This window comes from Arabidopsis thaliana, chromosome 4, assembly GCF_000001735.4.
Source record: "Arabidopsis thaliana chromosome 4, partial sequence".
Classification (NCBI taxonomy): Eukaryota; Viridiplantae; Streptophyta; class Magnoliopsida; order Brassicales; family Brassicaceae; genus Arabidopsis; species Arabidopsis thaliana.
The window spans coordinates 220,792-233,835 of NC_003075.7; the positions used below are offsets into that span (position 1 = coordinate 220,792).

The 13,044-nt window shown below is 38.6% G+C and overlaps 5 protein-coding genes and 1 long non-coding RNA gene across 9 annotated transcripts; 3 read left to right on the plus strand and 3 right to left on the minus strand.

The window, feature by feature from the left end:
• The first annotated feature begins 1,497 nt into the window (after positions 1-1,497).
• On the plus strand, positions 1,498-4,340 carry BAM2 (beta-amylase 2). The gene is made up of 9 exons (NM_116273.5): positions 1,498-1,858; positions 1,931-2,008; positions 2,089-2,292; positions 2,394-2,588; positions 2,737-2,901; positions 3,029-3,289; positions 3,394-3,612; positions 3,711-3,930; positions 4,013-4,340. The coding sequence occupies exons 1-9, from the start codon at positions 1,631-1,633 to the stop codon at positions 4,069-4,071; spliced, it is 1,629 nt and encodes a 542-aa protein (NP_191958.3). The 5' UTR covers positions 1,498-1,630; the 3' UTR covers positions 4,072-4,340.
• Positions 4,237-6,605, minus strand: AT4G00500 (alpha/beta-Hydrolases superfamily protein). 2 transcript variants are annotated; one of them, NM_116274.3, is made up of 6 exons: positions 6,560-6,605; positions 5,483-6,381; positions 5,339-5,397; positions 5,108-5,236; positions 4,876-5,011; positions 4,237-4,776 (listed from the first exon to the last, which is right to left on the minus strand). In NM_116274.3, the coding sequence occupies exons 2-6, from the start codon at positions 6,185-6,187 to the stop codon at positions 4,423-4,425; spliced, it is 1,383 nt and encodes a 460-aa protein (NP_191959.2). In that variant the 5' UTR covers positions 6,188-6,381; positions 6,560-6,605; the 3' UTR covers positions 4,237-4,422. The 2 variants fall into 2 exon arrangements, with proteins under 2 accessions (NP_191959.2, NP_974490.1); NM_202761.3 differs by having other exon boundaries at positions 5,483-6,583.
• Positions 6,606-6,858: 253 nt separating this feature from the next.
• AT4G00520 (Acyl-CoA thioesterase family protein) lies at positions 6,859-10,960 on the plus strand. 3 transcript variants are annotated; one of them, NM_001340256.1, is made up of 17 exons: positions 6,859-6,950; positions 7,068-7,160; positions 7,248-7,416; positions 7,529-7,604; positions 7,703-7,749; positions 7,862-7,978; positions 8,195-8,272; positions 8,420-8,507; positions 8,658-8,770; positions 8,909-8,971; positions 9,047-9,102; positions 9,181-9,285; positions 9,382-9,441; positions 9,712-9,813; positions 10,014-10,062; positions 10,452-10,520; positions 10,626-10,960. In NM_001340256.1, the coding sequence occupies exons 3-17, from the start codon at positions 7,336-7,338 to the stop codon at positions 10,701-10,703; spliced, it is 1,182 nt and encodes a 393-aa protein (NP_001319833.1). In that variant the 5' UTR covers positions 6,859-6,950; positions 7,068-7,160; positions 7,248-7,335; the 3' UTR covers positions 10,704-10,960. The 3 variants fall into 3 exon arrangements, with proteins under 3 accessions (NP_001319833.1, NP_001078340.2, NP_001328328.1); NM_001084871.2 differs by having other exon boundaries at positions 7,349-7,416; NM_001340257.1 differs by having other exon boundaries at positions 6,903-6,950; positions 7,068-7,416; positions 10,626-10,933.
• Positions 10,941-11,159, minus strand: AT4G03655. Its single transcript, NR_141743.1, has one exon. It is a non-coding gene; the product is annotated as an other RNA (long non-coding RNA).
• AT4G00525 (uncharacterized protein) lies at positions 10,989-12,148 on the plus strand. The gene is made up of 2 exons (NM_148181.4): positions 10,989-11,296; positions 11,782-12,148. The coding sequence occupies exons 1-2, from the start codon at positions 11,071-11,073 to the stop codon at positions 11,976-11,978; spliced, it is 423 nt and encodes a 140-aa protein (NP_680547.2). The 5' UTR covers positions 10,989-11,070; the 3' UTR covers positions 11,979-12,148.
• On the minus strand, positions 12,137-12,861 carry AT4G00530 (UvrABC system protein A). Its single transcript, NM_116277.3, has 2 exons — positions 12,688-12,861; positions 12,137-12,340 (listed from the first exon to the last, which is right to left on the minus strand). The coding sequence occupies exons 1-2, from the start codon at positions 12,799-12,801 to the stop codon at positions 12,239-12,241; spliced, it is 216 nt and encodes a 71-aa protein (NP_191962.2). The 5' UTR covers positions 12,802-12,861; the 3' UTR covers positions 12,137-12,238.
• Positions 12,862-13,044: the final 183 nt, after the last annotated feature.

Consider the following 13,044-nt stretch of genomic DNA (forward strand, 5'->3'; position numbering starts at 1 on the left):
TTCACCCGAATAATTCCATGATACTCTAATAGATTATATATTAAACAAATACACACTACTGTTCAAGTTTGATAATCAATCGCGAGACATCGCATATACCGATCGTTATTTGTTTACCATCAAAGCACTATTTTGTCCGAAGTAAGTAAATATAGCAAGTGGCAGTAAAAAAATAGTAATAAAATTGAAGGCAAGATCAGGAGAGAGCTGGCTGAAATGAAGGCAAGAAACTCGTGAAAATAATAATTGATCCATCTCTATCCACGAAGCCCTACATAATTTAGTAACGCACCACTTGTGGTTGCATGCACATTTATTTCCATAACGACAAAACTTTGTGTTTAATTTTATAAATTATTTCTGTTGGCACAACACACTCATTATAGCCATATGTTTGTGTTTATATTTTCTATTTTCATAGAAACAATTAATTTAATTTTAGATGCCCTAGACATTTTTTAAATGTATATAATAATAAAATTATAGTATAAAAGTCTATATATTACCCTAAATTTTACAAAACATATACAATCCTAACCAATGGGATCCTATATCAAATTGCATTCAGGATGAAAAAGAAGCGACATGAACCACGACAAAGAGAAAAGTTAGATAAATTTAAAGTTGAGTGAGAACTTGAAGTCTTTAATTCTCATTATACAAGCAACAATTTTCTTTCTTCGGAGAGAAAGAAATGAGAGATTGCACAACACTTCAAGTTCTCTCCTAAGATTGTTTTGTGGCAGATTGACATAACCATCCGTGACAATATCGCAAAGGTTGTGGAAGATTGTTGTCCCAATGGTTCACCCAAACCTAGTTACTATAGTTGGGTCTTGACTTGTATTAGTTTCAGTTTTTTTTTTTTTTTTTTTTGTTGGGGTCCATATCTAGAAGCTGTCCCAAAGTAAATAACAATGTTTCTTTTGGTAATAGTAATTCACATTTTATCCTTAAAAAATCTTCAAAAAATGAATATGAAAGTTACGACTTACGAGAGAAATGCAATTGTAAAATAATGAAATTCAAATTTAAAGCTTCAATGATTTTGTTAAGACAGAGAGACGTAGCGCATTGATTACAGACGCGACACATCTGACATACAACATTTGCCACTACAATGCACGACTGTCTTCGGATTAATACATTAATGTTACATCGTTAGTATCAATCTTACAGATTATAAATAGCTTAGCCGATTGTTTAAGATAGTATTATTCTAAATTCATATACACTCGTGCAAGTACAACAACACACTAAAGTTATTAAATAATAAACACATTTGATGTAGATAAACTACTTTTTTTAGTGACGTGACTTTACAGGCCCAATAATATATTCTGAAAAGCCCATAGTAATATTCACAAAAGCCCCTTGATAAAGTTGCAACGCGCGTACTTATCTGACGTGTCAGGTCACGCCACGTGGATTAGAAAAAAAGTGGTAAAAGACAAAACCCTTTTGTACTCAACGGATCTGAGTGAATCCTGAAAACTTTTTTAGGATTTCAAAATTGATTTGAACCAACCAATGATTCTTGGATCCCATGAATAAGCCTTCACGTGGCTTTTGATTTCACATTCCACGAAAATCCAATTTTAACTGAATTTGAGATAATTTTGGTTTAGTGATGGCGATTAGGTTGAATCATAGTGTAATTCCAGTGAGCGTGAAGCTTGGAGCTCCGACGAGAGTATCGGCTCGGAGCTCGTTACCGTTCAGCGTTGGAGATTGGCGTGGTGTTTCTACATTTTCCGGTGCTAGGCCTTTGGTTCTCGCGAAGGTGAAACTGAGAGCAGAGAGTACTGAGGAAGATCGAGTTCCAATTGATGACGACGACGATTCTACTGATCAGCTCGTAAGTGTGGAATTTCATTTGGATGATTCACTCGTTTGTGACCAGAATCAATTTTACTCTTCGTTTTGTTAGGTTGATGAAGAAATTGTGCATTTCGAAGAGCGTGATTTTGCTGGCACAGCGTGTGTTCCTGTATATGTTATGCTACCAGTGAGTCTTCTTTTGATTTTATTTTTGTTGGCTAGAGATTTGTGTGTGTGTTTGGTTGATTTGGCTGTTGAATGATGTAGCTGGGAGTGATTGATATGAACTCGGAAGTGGTGGAACCGGAGGAGCTTTTGGATCAGTTAAGAACTTTAAAGTCGGTTAATGTTGATGGTGTTATGGTTGACTGCTGGTGGGGAATTGTTGAGTCACATACACCACAGGTTTATAACTGGAGTGGTTACAAGAAACTTTTTCAGATGATTCGTGAGCTTGGACTTAAGATTCAGGTAATGTTATTTGATCGATGAGTCTCAGTTCAGTTTAGTGAAAGATATGCAGAGTTGAGGATGAACCTTTTTAAAGTGTTCTTGACTTGAATTGACTTCAGGTTGTTATGTCGTTTCACGAATGTGGAGGCAATGTTGGAGATGATGTGCATATACAAATCCCTGAGTGGGTGAGAGAAATTGGTCAAAGCAATCCTGACATCTACTTCACTGACAGTGCTGGCAGGCGTAACACTGAATGCCTTACTTGGGGAATTGACAAGCAACGTGTTTTAAGAGGACGGACTGCTCTTGAGGTATGGCTTTCTACTACTCCATGCTAAAAAATCTGTAGCAAATTATCATTCGAAGAATGTAATCTGCAGCGAGTTGTAGTAGGAAGAATGAGAAGTTGATCTGTAATAAGAAGTGTTTACTGACTCTATGAAATCACTTGTTATGTAGGTTTACTTTGATTACATGAGAAGCTTTCGTGTGGAATTTGATGAATTCTTTGAGGAGAAAATCATCCCTGAAATTGAAGTTGGACTAGGTCCATGTGGGGAGCTGAGGTATCCTTCATACCCTGCACAATTTGGGTGGAAATACCCTGGTATTGGTGAATTCCAGGTAATCTTTTTGACGCATCATAAGCGTATACAAAATTACATTATTATCTTACATTGCTATTTGGACAACTAATTTATTAGTTTACTTACCGATATATCTTCTCTGCTGTGCTGTCCTATCTGCGCAGTGTTATGATAAATATTTGATGAATAGCTTAAAGGAGGCTGCAGAAGTAAGAGGCCACAGCTTTTGGGGCAGAGGACCTGATAACACAGAGACTTATAATTCAACACCACATGGGACTGGATTTTTTCGCGATGGAGGCGATTATGACAGCTACTATGGTAGATTCTTTCTTAATTGGTACTCAAGAGTTCTGATTGACCATGGTGATCGTGTTCTTGCTATGGCAAATTTGGCTTTCGAAGGAACTTGCATTGCTGCAAAGGTAAACAAAGCTCTATTGATGGGGCTAGTGCACTATATTATACTATATTTTTCTGGCTTGTGTTGATAGAACCATTTGTTTGTCTATCCATTTTTGGAAATCAGCTCTCAGGTATACACTGGTGGTATAAAACAGCTAGTCATGCTGCTGAACTCACTGCTGGCTTCTACAACTCCTCAAACCGTGATGGCTATGGTCCAATAGCTGCAATGTTTAAGAAACATGATGCTGCTCTCAACTTCACATGTGTGGAGTTACGGACACTTGATCAACATGAGGATTTCCCAGAGGCTCTGGCAGATCCAGAAGGTCTAGTTTGGCAGGTCAAAACTTCTTCAACTTATACAAGTGATTGGCTTTAATTTGTTTAGGCCAAAATCTTAACTTGCCAAATTTTTCTTTCCATTGTTAATTTTTTCAGGTGCTGAATGCTGCTTGGGATGCTAGTATACCTGTTGCTAGTGAAAATGCTCTTCCTTGTTATGACAGAGAAGGTTACAACAAGATACTTGAAAACGCAAAGCCCCTTACCGATCCTGATGGTCGCCACCTTTCATGTTTCACTTACCTGAGGCTTAACCCAACTCTGATGGAGTCTCAAAACTTCAAAGAGTTTGAGAGATTCCTCAAACGAATGCATGGTATAGCTTCCGTTTCATATTCTCCTAGTGGAATTTAGTGTCTTCTCAAGGTTTTATAACCTGGGGTTACTTTCACTTGCAGGTGAAGCCGTTCCGGATCTTGGTTTGGCTCCAGGGACACAAGAGACCAACCCCGAGTGAATATATATAGTCCTCCACCATGCTACTAAAAACACTTATTAGCGCCTGGTTACATATAATAAGAACGTCTTGGCTTGGGTTTACCAATTCAGCATAGCTAAGTTGGAGGGAATCAAAACCAAGATTGTAAACTGAGCTTGTAAGTTGTAAGATGAATAGTGTATAGAACAATATAAGTGGTATGTCCATTGATATTTCAGAAGAAATTGCTAGCAACATTACAGGCTGTGTTACACACAAAAAGAGCTATAACAACAAAGAAATTCTTAAATCTCTCAATAATGAATTTCATCTACTTTGCTTCTCTGATTCTATATCCTATTTTCTACATTTACACCTATAACAAGATTTTCATGTTTCTTGACCACACAACAAAGCTTGAGATTCCTGATTTTTGAAGATCATATGTTCACTGTTGTCATTTACAGGAAAATGGCAATCTATGAATTGATCCCATTTTCTTCTCATTCCTTTGAAGGACCACCCGGAAGGGGATCCTTCCATGCCTGATCCTGCAGAGCTTTCTCCTTCTTCTGTATCATGGAATGTTCCATAAGACGGCGATGGAGACATGGGGATGTTCAGAGAAGCTGCTTTCATTATAGCCGCTCTGTATTCTTCGTCATGATCCTCAACAATTGATTTCTGGCGTACAATTTTCTGCTCCACCGGAATCTGCATAACTTGGTCCTCTTCCACCATTAACTAAAAAATTTCACCACAAAGAAAGTGCGTTTGTCAGAACTCACCATCTCCAAAAGCTGAAGCAGTCACAAAAAGCAAAACACATTTCAAGGTACTCACATCGAGAGCTCTCTGTGATTCCCTTTCAATCCAGATGATGGCATGATCCGCTGTTGCATTACAGGAGAGAACAATCTGCTCAAATCTCCCATCAACTGGGACAGCTGTTCTCACAACAGGTGGATATCTTCCTAATCTGTATACCAAGGGCATGGTTTTCACTTTGAAACCCGTGTCTTCGAGTTGACGAAAACGATTTTGAAGCACATGAGTAAACATAAAGTATAAATACCTCAAGGGCTTGCGCACGACGATATGGTATAACCTACCAGGAGCATATAGACGCCTTGCATCTTTGAGCTTCCTCTCCTCGAATGTGAATGTATCTTTCAAACATGTGAGACACAACAAGCATGGCAAGCTGAAGGTTTAAGATTTATACAAGAGCATGAGATGTTTTTCATCGTCTAAACTTAGGCTTATAACATAATAACTGCTTTTGAATTTCATACTGTTTCATTACCAGATAATTGACTTGAAGACATTCTCCAGAGCTGTGGTAGTCCGAGGTAAGAAATCATCCTGGTTTATCCAGAGCAGCACGTAAAATGGATCAGAAGAGTCACCTAAACGAGTCAATAGAGGCTGATATATACAATCATCATACCTGTAGAACAACAGAGTTGATGACATCTGCATATGTCACTGCTAGATGGAGAGACATACATCTTGGAGGAGCAATAGCAAAGCATCTAATCCTCTTTCTCTCAATGTTCCCCAACCTAACCCGGTTCTGAATCACGAATAAGACAAGCAAAGAAACAACCCCTGCTCCTAACGAATGTCCAACAAACGTCAAGGAATAGCTCGGGTTTGCCTCGAGTAATTCCCTTAGAACCACATGCTCCTCTTCAAAAACCCACATGGCCGCCTTTAACAACCCGTTATGTACATAACCTCCATCAAACTTAGTCTGCCCAAGTTTGTTATCAAGAAGAACAGCATAATCACACTCCTTAGCTAAATTCAGCCCTCTAATAGCCAAGACCACATCACCATTCTCATGATCCAAGTAGATCATGTAAGGCGTCACACGACCCTCAGTCTGGTCATAGTCTTTCTTCAGAATAACATGATTTGGATCAATCCCATAACCATCAGGAGGTGCCCACATAGGGTCATGAAGATTCTCCTCATAGACGGCTAAGATCAAGCGGCAGATCCTAGGGATAGGCTCAAACTCATCAGATGTAGCTAATCCCCAATTCTCACTCTCGTGACCTGCTGAGTATAAACATTTCTTCCACAACCAATGGGTACAACCCAAGCAGTACACACATTCAAGTACAGGAACACAACACAGTATCGACATGAGAACCTATGAAGCAAGCAAGCATCCTCTGTTGAATTTTCTGGCGATGGGATCGGAGTACTCCACCAGAACCCACTGACACGAGATTAGTCAGTGTGGATCAAGAGGCTCTAAGAATAAAGACAGAATAATCATAAGCTGGTCGGATCAAGCTTGTGTTCCAAGATTTGTGTCCGAAACCACCACCAACTACTCTAAAATAAAAAAAGAAGAATTTTTAACAATCAAGTGATTTCTTTTGGCGCTGAAGAAGACACGAATTAGAGAGAGAGAAGACAAGTGGAATTTGTTATCTACGAAATGTTCAAGTCAACCATAGTTCGTAAAGACGAAACAATGAAAGAAACTTGTGGGCAAGAAGAATCTACTCACCAGTCACCATAGATGCTCGAAAGATTCCATTAGCATCCTCGAGACTAGCGGAGAAAGACGTGCAATGTAGAAATTTCGTCTTCGGAAGCTGTCGGGTCGGGTCGGGTCGGGTCGGGTCGGATCTGTGCTGAGTGTAGAAGAAACTTTTGTTTTCTATAGGACAGCGTATTAGGATTTAGGACCAACAAATTTGGGCTTTTAGCTATAGGCCCATTAAATTTGTCAGCACTGCATCTGAGCGGTGTCCACAGACTCTATCGTATACCCAAGGGTACTGGATAATTACCTCGTTGCATTTTTTATTTGTTTGGTCAGCATATTTTTAGTTGAATGATTGAATTTGCCGGCCAACGTTTCGACAGTCTCTACACCGTCATGAACACTGAATCAGGTAATTCCGATATCTTTTTTCTTTGTTCTATCGCCGGAGAAATGAAAGAGATGTTGAACTGAGAGTTTTTCCAAGATTCGGATGATTTTTCATATGATTGGTTGCTTTGGTTTGTAGTTGTCGAGTTCCTTGGGAATGTGACCTTGTTGCAGCGGTTACCTAGTTCCTCTCTGAAGAGAATCTCCGAAGTCGTTGTCTTCAAAGGTTATGGTCAGTGATTCTGGGATTTTAATCTTGTTCTTATCTCGAAGTCAGTTTGATTGGGAATTTCGTTATGTTTTGTTGATCTGTTTTCAGTGTCAGTGTGTGTTCTTGAGTATAAGCACTTGAGCAGTGATTTTAGAGACAGATATTATGTTTTTACACAATGTGATCTTCTTTGGGAATGTGCTTCACAGACAGAGGTGATTATGTGGTTCGTGAAAATCAAAATGTGGATGGAGTTTATTTTCTCTTGCAAGGACAGGTTCGTGTCTGTGTCAAGTTACTTCTGTCTTATCTCCATAGGTTAGGAAGTTAGATAGACTAAGGCTACTGCACCGTGTTTATTTATAACTATTTTTTACTTGTGTTTGCAGGCTCAGGTTCTGAGATCAGCCGGAGAGGAAAACTATCAAGAGTTCCCTTTGAAACGATATGATTTCTTCGGCCATGGTGAGAGGATGAATCTTTCAATTCTGGCCTTTCTTCTGTGTCAGTGTGTTAATTTTTGTTTATGGTTATTGAATTGGCTTCAATTAATTCTCAAATAGGTATTTTCGGGGATGTTTACTCAGCAGATGTTGTTGCTGTGACAGAGGTGTTTGCTAAAAATTCTCTCTACTTTCCTTAGGTGGCCTTGGTTTCCTTGAGCTCATGTTATGCTAATGGTAATAGCATACTGAGTACTGTTTTTATTTCTGTTCTTGCAGCTTACCTGCTTGCTGTTGATGTCTGATCATCGTGCTTTACTTGAAATAAAGTCAGTCTCGGATTCAGATAAGGAACGCTGTCTTGTGGAAGACATACTATATCTAGAACCATTAGATGTGCGAGTCTCCCCTAACTGCCCTTCATTTAGTTCCATTTCAGTTCTTATGATCAAAGTTCTAACCATTCACTTTTACCACCATTCCTTGGAATCAGAATTATAGCATTCTTTCTTCCACATTTCTACAAATTTCTGTTCGCTTCTTACCTTATATATTACTTTCTCTGCCAGTAAATTCAAGGAATCTCATATTTTTTGTACTTCTTTCTTGTAGTTGAATGTATACCGGGGGTTCACCCCACCTAATGCTCCAACCTATGGAAAGGTTTATGGAGGGCAATTAGTTGGACAGGTATGAAATTTACTCATGTAAGGCTACGTCATGTATTTAGTAACCCTGCTGATCATCCATTTGCATATGTAGCTTGTTATGTTCTATTTATATCAGGCAATGGAAATATATAGTAATCACTGTGACACAACTGTCTATGCTTCGCAGGCACTTGCCGCAGCATCAAAAACTGTTGAAACTATGAAGATAGTCCATAATTTTCATTGCTATTTCCTTCTTGTTGGAGATATAAATAGTAAGGGGTAGTTTTAATGTGCTTTTGCAAGTAAGCAAGCAATTGCTTTTCCTCCTACCTTAAAACCATGCCTGCTGTTTTCCCCGGATTTCTCTAAAGCTCACACATCTGTTACACTTTGTAAATTATCATAGTTTGCTACTCTTGCAGTTCCCATCATATATGATGTTAACCGCTTACGTGACGGCAACAACTTTGCCACCAGAAGTGTAGATGCTAGACAGAAAGGAAAAACTATATTCACCTTGTTCGCGTCATTTCAGGTTTCATGTTATATTCCTGAAATATTTCATTATGAATCTCTGTGTTTCTCTTACTATGTCATAATCAGCGAATAGCTTTTCACACTTTAACACAACAGTTAAAAACCTTGTAGCTTCTGTTTTTCTTTGGTTTTACAGAAAAAGCAACAAGGTTTTATTCACCAGGAGTCGACCATGCCTCATACACCAGCTCCTGAAACGGTAAATCATTTCTCCTACTTTCAGGCTTATAAAATGAATTGCGATGATTGTCAGTTTGATCCCAACCTACTGCAGCTTCTACCAAGGGAGGAGATGCTTGAACGGCTTGTTACTGAGCCTCTGCTACCTAGGTAAGTGGAAGTTTGCCAGACCTATTATTCCAAGAGCTCATCAGAGTCATACACTTCTCAATTATTCCTTCATTTCAGGGATTACCGAAACCAAGTTGCAACTGAAATTAGTGTTCCATTCCCTATAGATATTCGATTTTGTGAGCCAAATCGTTCCACTAAACAGAATAAGTCTCCTCCAAGGTTATCCTAGTTGTCTAACTCATGAATTAATCAATTTTGTTGTTTACGTGGTTGCTGATAAGAACTAACCATTTCTTTCCTATAATCATCTTGCAGACTAAAATATTGGTTTAGAGCAAAGGGAAAACTTTCTGATGATGATCAAGCTTTGCACAGGTGAGCAACTCTACTTCAGTGGTATTAAATAGAAAGCCGCCTAAAAACTTGGTACTTATTCATATCTAGACAATTTGAATTATTGTAGCGTTCACCTTTAGCATTCCAAGGAATTCACCTATCAGCGATATTTAAGTATCACCGGTTGATATAGTTGAAATGTAATCCAGATTGTCTTAACATTGGCAACTAGAGCGTTTGTTTGGACATGTATGATATATCTCTTGCAGTCTATCTGATTGTCATGCGTCGCCCGCCATTGTTTTGCAGATGTGTGGTTGCATTTGCTTCCGATTTGATATTCGCCACTATCAGTTTAAACCCTCACCGGAGAGAGGGCATGAGTGTAGCTGCTCTTAGCCTGGACCACTCGTAAGCTTTTTCTTTTGTCTTAGCGAAGTGTGAGTTTGTATCATTCTCCCTACATAAGTACAAACGACTTAATTCATATATATACACGCAGGCGCACACATAATTACATACCTGCTCTATCGTCTATTATCTTGATTTTACCATCTTCGAAAACAATGCCTCGAGTAAAAGTTTCTTACTTTTCTTATGTCCCTTTGCAGGATGTGGTTCCACCGACCTGTAAGAGCAGATGATTGGTTGTTGTTTGTGGTAAGAAAAGCTCATGTTTTTCTTCTTCTTTTTTTCTGAAGAGTAGGAGAAGTTTTCTTAAGAAGGAAAAGTTATTACTAGTAGAAAACCAAATGTTTTGTTTAGGTCAACTGAAACTCAAATTGTCTAAAATACTTCGCGCAACTTTGAGTTGTTTTGGAGAACACTAGCAACTATAGATTAGAACAACTTGCTTGTTTAGCTGATATTCGTTGAAGTGTATAGATCAACCACGTAGGGATATTTATCTTTGTGTTTACATTGACATGGTAAAAGAAGTAAGCCACAACATTTTTAGTGTTATTGTTATTGTTAAAGATGTGACTGAATCCTTAAGAAATGAAAACTCTGAACAAGAAAAATATACTAACAACATTTCCCTTGTGCAGATAGTGAGTCCAACTGCGACCGAAAGCCGCGGTTTTGCAACTGGCAAAATGTTCAACAGAAAGGGAGAGGTACGTTGTTGCATCGAAGAAGAATGAAGAATCTAATGTGGTTTGCAAAAATCGAGCTCTTATTCTTTTCAAACGTTAATATATAGTTTGATAATTTGTGTGCAGCTGGTGGTATCATTGACGCAAGAAGCTGTGTTAAGAGAAGCTGTGACTATTAAGCCATCCTTCGGGGCCAAGCTATGAAGCCATAGGATTTTGATAGTGAGAGAATTGCTGCATCTGTTACTCCTCACGGTCACATTCCAAAGAGTCGTCACTTATACTACATTTGCATATGTTTTTCGATCCACAATTATTATTTTCCCCTCTAAAAGGGTCTACACATATGTTTGTTTGTAACCACGATAATGTTTCAACAGCAATGAAAAAGCAAACAGTGGTTCATTTTACAGGTTAACGACGTCGTTTTGGATACACCCTCTTTTAACGTTATTATCATTTTATCACACAGTCCCAGTCTTCAGAGTTAAAGACGCTCCTCAATTTTGAAAAAACCCTCCATAGTATCTCTTCTACAGAACCTTGAGTTTTCGGAGAACCTCGAATCTCAATGGAATCAATGGCTTCAGATCCCGAACTTGACATGGATGAAGGAGATCTGGAGAAATTGGAGTCAGATGTGAAGCAGATGGCCAAGAAGATCTCCGAGTACAGGCAAACCCTACCGGATCATCTCAGGAACACTCTTGATTCTGCGCTATCTTCCCACATACCCGTTTTCCCCAACATCGATTCCGGGTCGGATCCTCTTCCGTCGTCATGCCTCACTATCGCAGGCAGGTTCCTTCTTTGTTCCTTTTTTTTTTGGTTTTTGCGAAATCACTTTTTGGTTAGAGAAATTATAAGCAGGTCTAAATTTAGGGCTTATTCCTGGAAATTATGTGTCTTTTCTCTTCGTGAGAATTGGTGATGAATCAACTACACTCACTAGAACTTGTCAAGGTTAAAGCTAAAAGCTAGAGTCTTTTTTGTAGTTTTGAAGATCTTGTCAAGTATTCACAGTATCGTAGAGAAACATAAGCTTGCAGTGATTCTTTTCTTCTTCCTCTCTTATCAGTATGATATATCAATCAATCTGCTGTGTTTTATATTTAATGCAGAAAATAGGCGCATAATAATGTTGTAGTTCATAAGAGACTTTGCTTGAGAAGAGTTCATAGTATTGTAGAGATACACAAGAGCCTGCACTGATCTTTGTCATCTTCCCCTCATATCAGTTTGCTGTATTAACCAATCTTCGGTGTTTTTCTTTTAAATGCAGAAGCACAGGTACCTGGTGTGTTGGAAGAGCAAGACTCTGAAGAGAAATGGATTCAGCTCAAGGAAAGAATGTCGAGGAACGCTGCGAATATACCTAAAGTTGTAAAGAGAATGCGAGAATGTATAGAGAGTATCGACAAACTCGATTCTTTGGAAGTTACCATTCACCCGGCATTCAAAAGGCAAAGAATTAACTGACTATTTCTCCTTCATGCTTAGGCTCTCCATAGTATTTTCTTAGGAAAGATATGTGTGCTGATTTGTGAATATGTAATTCTAGATTGATCTGGCATGTACATTGGTGTCGTTTGATTCAAAACATTCACAACATGATATTTGATTGTGCAAGTACTAGGGAAGAGATTAAGACTTGTTACTGGAAACAAAGTCAAAGTAAAGGGTTAAACCATAGTTGTTGATCACAAAAGTAGATTGACAAACATTTCTAGCTAACATGTTCATTTAGCAGTGTCAGATGGTTCTTTACCAGATGGCTCTCCCTTTGGTCCAAAGATGAATTGCTTCACAGAATCTTGTGCTGCTAATATCTTCCTTTTGATCTGCAAATACACCCAAAAAAAAATACCATTAAGACCTAAATGGCTGAGAAAACGCACCCAATGTTCAATAACTAACATGAACAGATGTAACATAACCCACCAATAACTAAACCTGAATCATAACACAAACAATCGATCGATCAAGCAATTAGTTCCACATTCGTATTACCAAAACTTCAACTAGAAGAAGTATCATAGAGGAAGATAAATACTAAGAAGAATCACCCTAAATCGATCTTCTGATTCCAAATTTTGTCAAAAACTAATCAGAAACGAGTTTCATTATCCAGATTTTCATGGAAACTAAATAATCAAATTCGCAGAAAGGAGAAAATGGGGGAACTAACGGGATCAAGAACGTTGGGTTCGGGACCGTAATCGCCGGTTAAGAGAAAGTAGGAAGCAACAGCAGTCGCCACCATCGTCGTTCTTCTCACCACTTTATCGGTTTGAGGATTCATTATTTCGTCTCAGCAAAAATGCAGCAGCCAAAGCAAGCAAGCAAGAGAATAATACAACATTCATCTCCTAGTAAGTGTATAAATGTTGATAGTTTCAGTGCCGTTTTTAAGTTTTACTCAGAGACTGCAATACATGCTTTCTTCAGTTAAACGACACAGCGTACGACTTAGTTAAGCATAAACGACACCACAATGCATAGTCCACCGCTTCAGGCCGTTTGTAACTATCCGAGTAAAACCGCT

What these genes read in the sequence shown, in the direction of transcription:
- BAM2 (NM_116273.5), top strand. Translation starts at nt 1,631, where the DNA reads ATGGCGATTAGGTTGAATCATAGTGTAATTCCAGTGAGCGTGAAGCTT. An exon ending in GAGGACGGACTGCTCTTGAG is followed by an intron (nt 2,589 to 2,736) that starts GTATGGCTTTCT and finishes CTTGTTATGTAG; the next exon opens with GTTTACTTTGATTACATGAG. An exon ending in CTGGTATTGGTGAATTCCAG is followed by an intron (nt 2,902 to 3,028) that starts GTAATCTTTTTG and finishes CTATCTGCGCAG; the next exon opens with TGTTATGATAAATATTTGAT.
- AT4G00500 (NM_116274.3), bottom strand. Translation starts at nt 6,187, where the DNA reads ATGTCGATACTGTGTTGTGTTCCTGTACTTGAATGTGTGTACTGCTTG. An exon ending in TCAACTCTGTTGTTCTACAG is followed by an intron (nt 5,398 to 5,482) that starts GTATGATGATTG and finishes TGGATAAACCAG; the next exon opens with GATGATTTCTTACCTCGGAC. An exon ending in AATCACAGAGAGCTCTCGAT is followed by an intron (nt 4,777 to 4,875) that starts GTGAGTACCTTG and finishes GAAATTTTTTAG; the next exon opens with TTAATGGTGGAAGAGGACCA.
- AT4G00520 (NM_001084871.2), top strand. Translation starts at nt 6,890, where the DNA reads ATGATTGAATTTGCCGGCCAACGTTTCGACAGTCTCTACACCGTCATG. An exon ending in CGTCATGAACACTGAATCAG is followed by an intron (nt 6,951 to 7,067) that starts GTAATTCCGATA and finishes TTTGGTTTGTAG; the next exon opens with TTGTCGAGTTCCTTGGGAAT. An exon ending in TATATCTAGAACCATTAGAT is followed by an intron (nt 7,979 to 8,194) that starts GTGCGAGTCTCC and finishes TCTTTCTTGTAG; the next exon opens with TTGAATGTATACCGGGGGTT.
- AT4G00525 (NM_148181.4), top strand. Translation starts at nt 11,071, where the DNA reads ATGGAATCAATGGCTTCAGATCCCGAACTTGACATGGATGAAGGAGAT. An exon ending in GTCATGCCTCACTATCGCAG is followed by an intron (nt 11,297 to 11,781) that starts GCAGGTTCCTTC and finishes TTTTAAATGCAG; the next exon opens with AAGCACAGGTACCTGGTGTG.
- AT4G00530 (NM_116277.3), bottom strand. Translation starts at nt 12,801, where the DNA reads ATGAATCCTCAAACCGATAAAGTGGTGAGAAGAACGACGATGGTGGCG. An exon ending in AACCCAACGTTCTTGATCCC is followed by an intron (nt 12,341 to 12,687) that starts GTTAGTTCCCCC and finishes GTGTATTTGCAG; the next exon opens with ATCAAAAGGAAGATATTAGC.